General features: G+C 61.9%; 1 protein-coding gene across 1 annotated transcript; it reads right to left on the bottom strand.

Moving 5' to 3' along the window:
- Nucleotides 1-83: 83 nt before the first annotated feature.
- Nucleotides 84-2151, bottom strand: MNEG_16017 (Putative phagocytic receptor 1b; the record flags this gene model as incomplete). Its single annotated transcript, XM_014035512.1, has 6 exons — nucleotides 84-96; nucleotides 176-401; nucleotides 670-793; nucleotides 1192-1366; nucleotides 1630-1697; nucleotides 2086-2151. The coding sequence occupies 6 exons, from the start codon at nucleotides 2149-2151 to the stop codon at nucleotides 84-86; spliced, it is 672 nt and encodes a 223-aa protein (XP_013890966.1).
- Between the last annotated feature and the right edge of the window lie 264 nt (nucleotides 2152-2415).

Here is a 2415-nt window from a genome sequence, read left to right as displayed (position 1 = left end):
CCCGCGCCCCACCCGGTAGACGATGGCGACGGTGTTGAGGAAGCAGAACATGAGGAAGAAGGGGCCGCAGTACACCGACACAGTCAGCAGTATGGACTGCGCGTACCGCGTCCCCTCGAACTGGCGGTAGTAGCTGGTGGCCACGTAGCCCGCGACGCAGGCCGTGAGCGCGTACAGCACGATCATGGCCGTGAACAGCGCGCCACGGTTGTAGGGGTAGAACACCCCGATGAGGGACAGCCCGAAAATGAAGAACGAGAGCGTGAGGACCTGGGTTCCGGTGCCCACGAAGGCCGCGAAGATGGCTTTTCCCGGGGGGAAGCGGAACACGTCGCCGTGGACGTACTTCCAGCCGGACTCCTCCTCCTCAAACTCTAAAGAGGGGGAAGAGTGATTTGGGGCTGTGCGTGTGGGGCCGTGCAGGGCCAGGCCCGCGGCTGGGGGGCCAGCGTTTTGGTGCAGTCGCTCGGCAAGAGGATAGACAGCGTTGTCGAATTTTGTGACAGTGAGGCTTCACGCAATGGTTTGCCAGGGGGAACGGGGTGATTCTGGGGGCCAAGGCGGGTCACAAGCGCCCGGCCGCACACGCACACCCGACACCGCTCTCAACGCACACATCCACGCGCCTCTGCGCGGGCCCCATGTTACCTCGCCCCCATCCCCGCTCACCGCCGTCCTCCCCGCGGCTGAACTTTACAAAGTCAGCCTTGAGCACCCTCAGCAGGATGGTGGCCAGGAAGCCCGTGAGCAGCAGCACCGTGACGCAGCTGTTGATGATGCTGAACCAGTGGATCTGGCGCGGGGCGGGGCGGGGCGGGGCGGAGCGGGGCGGGATGCGAGGGAGTGTGTGTGTGCGTGTGTGCATGTGTGTGCGTGTGTGTGTGTGCGTGTGTGTGTGTGTGTGCTTGCGCGCGCGCGCGTGCCCGCGTGCGTGCGTGTGCATGCGCGCGTGCGCGTGCGCGCGCGTGTCCACACCACCTTAAGCAATGGTTGATCACATGCACTGCAACGCACATCGCAGCACACACGTTCTTGGGTACACACACACACACACACACGCTCTCTCTCTCTCTCTCTCTCTCTCTCTCTCTCTCTCTCTCTCTCTCTTTCTCACACACACACACACACACACACACACACACAAGTAAACAGGTGTGCATTTGTCCCCTCCCAAACCACTGCAAGGCCCACCTCCAGGTGGACCGGGTTCAGCGGGAACCTCTCGTAGCGCTGCAGCCTGTCCTCGTAGGGTATGGTGGTGGGCACCCACTTCACGCTGTAGGTGAAGGCCACGGTGGGCAGCTCGGCCCCCTCGCTGACGTCAGCGACGTGGGCGGGGTCCGTCAGCACGTTGATCTCAATGACCCTGCGGGGTTTTGAGGTTGAGGGCATTTTTTGGGGAGGAGGGGGATGGCGGTATTTGTTGTGAAGGGTGTGAGTGATTGCTGCGGGGGGTTTTGGGGTTGGGGGTGTTGAGGCAGGGGTGCTGGGGCGACGGGGATGCGGGTGTTGACGCGGAGGCTTCGCATCGGATCTTAATGCGTGTGAGTGGGCGGAGCGAAGGCGAGGCGCCGGCGATAAGGGGGACCGGGCATCACCCGGCGTCACCCGGTGTCACCCGCCGGTCACCTGTCCCCGTTGTACTTGATGTCGAAGCTCATGTGGGTGAACACGTAATAGCGGTACTGGGGCTCACCCTGCAGCGGCGGGGGATCGTCAGGGCAGTGATACGGGGTGGCAGTGGCAGTTGGGTTCGACACAAGGCGATCATCTGGGGGTCCCCAGCCGACACAGAGCTTAATGCTTGCAGCAGCGAATTGCCCGCTGAGAGGCGCAGCCCCTTCCTCTGCACCGCGCGCCTCCAACAAGGCGGCATGGAGGGAGGGCGCGAGGAAGCGATGTGAAAGCGATACATGCGCCACAAGCAACACATGACTACATTGAAACACGCGCGCGCACGCACGCACACACCCACACACACCCACACACACACACACACACACACACACGCGCGCGCGCGCACACACACACACACACACACACACACACATAAACACACCCACGCACGCGGGCGCACATCCTCACCGAGTTGGGTATAATCTTCTCCACCTTGCCCACAAAGCCCCACACCGGCAGGTTGTCGTAATACATCTGGAAGTACCAGTCATCACGCACGGCCTGGTGGTGATTGACGGTGTTTTGGTGAGGGTCCCGGGCGGTGTGTCAATGCGGTGCAGTGGGGGCCTCAGGTATGAGGTGCGGGGTTTCTGATTAAATGTTTGCACAACTGCCGATATAACGTTTTTGGTGAGGGCGATTTTGGGGGGTGAGGGGCGGTTGTGAGGTTGTAAAGGGAGCAAGAAGTCCAAGCACTTGCCCGAATGCTCGTCACAGGGGGGAGTGGGTGTTGTCTGT

The sequence above is a fragment of the Monoraphidium neglectum genome (assembly GCF_000611645.1).
Source record: "Monoraphidium neglectum strain SAG 48.87 unplaced genomic scaffold scaffold05893, whole genome shotgun sequence".
Classification (NCBI taxonomy): domain Eukaryota; kingdom Viridiplantae; phylum Chlorophyta; class Chlorophyceae; order Sphaeropleales; family Selenastraceae; genus Monoraphidium; species Monoraphidium neglectum.
This window is presented reverse-complemented; position numbering and strand designations above follow the sequence as displayed.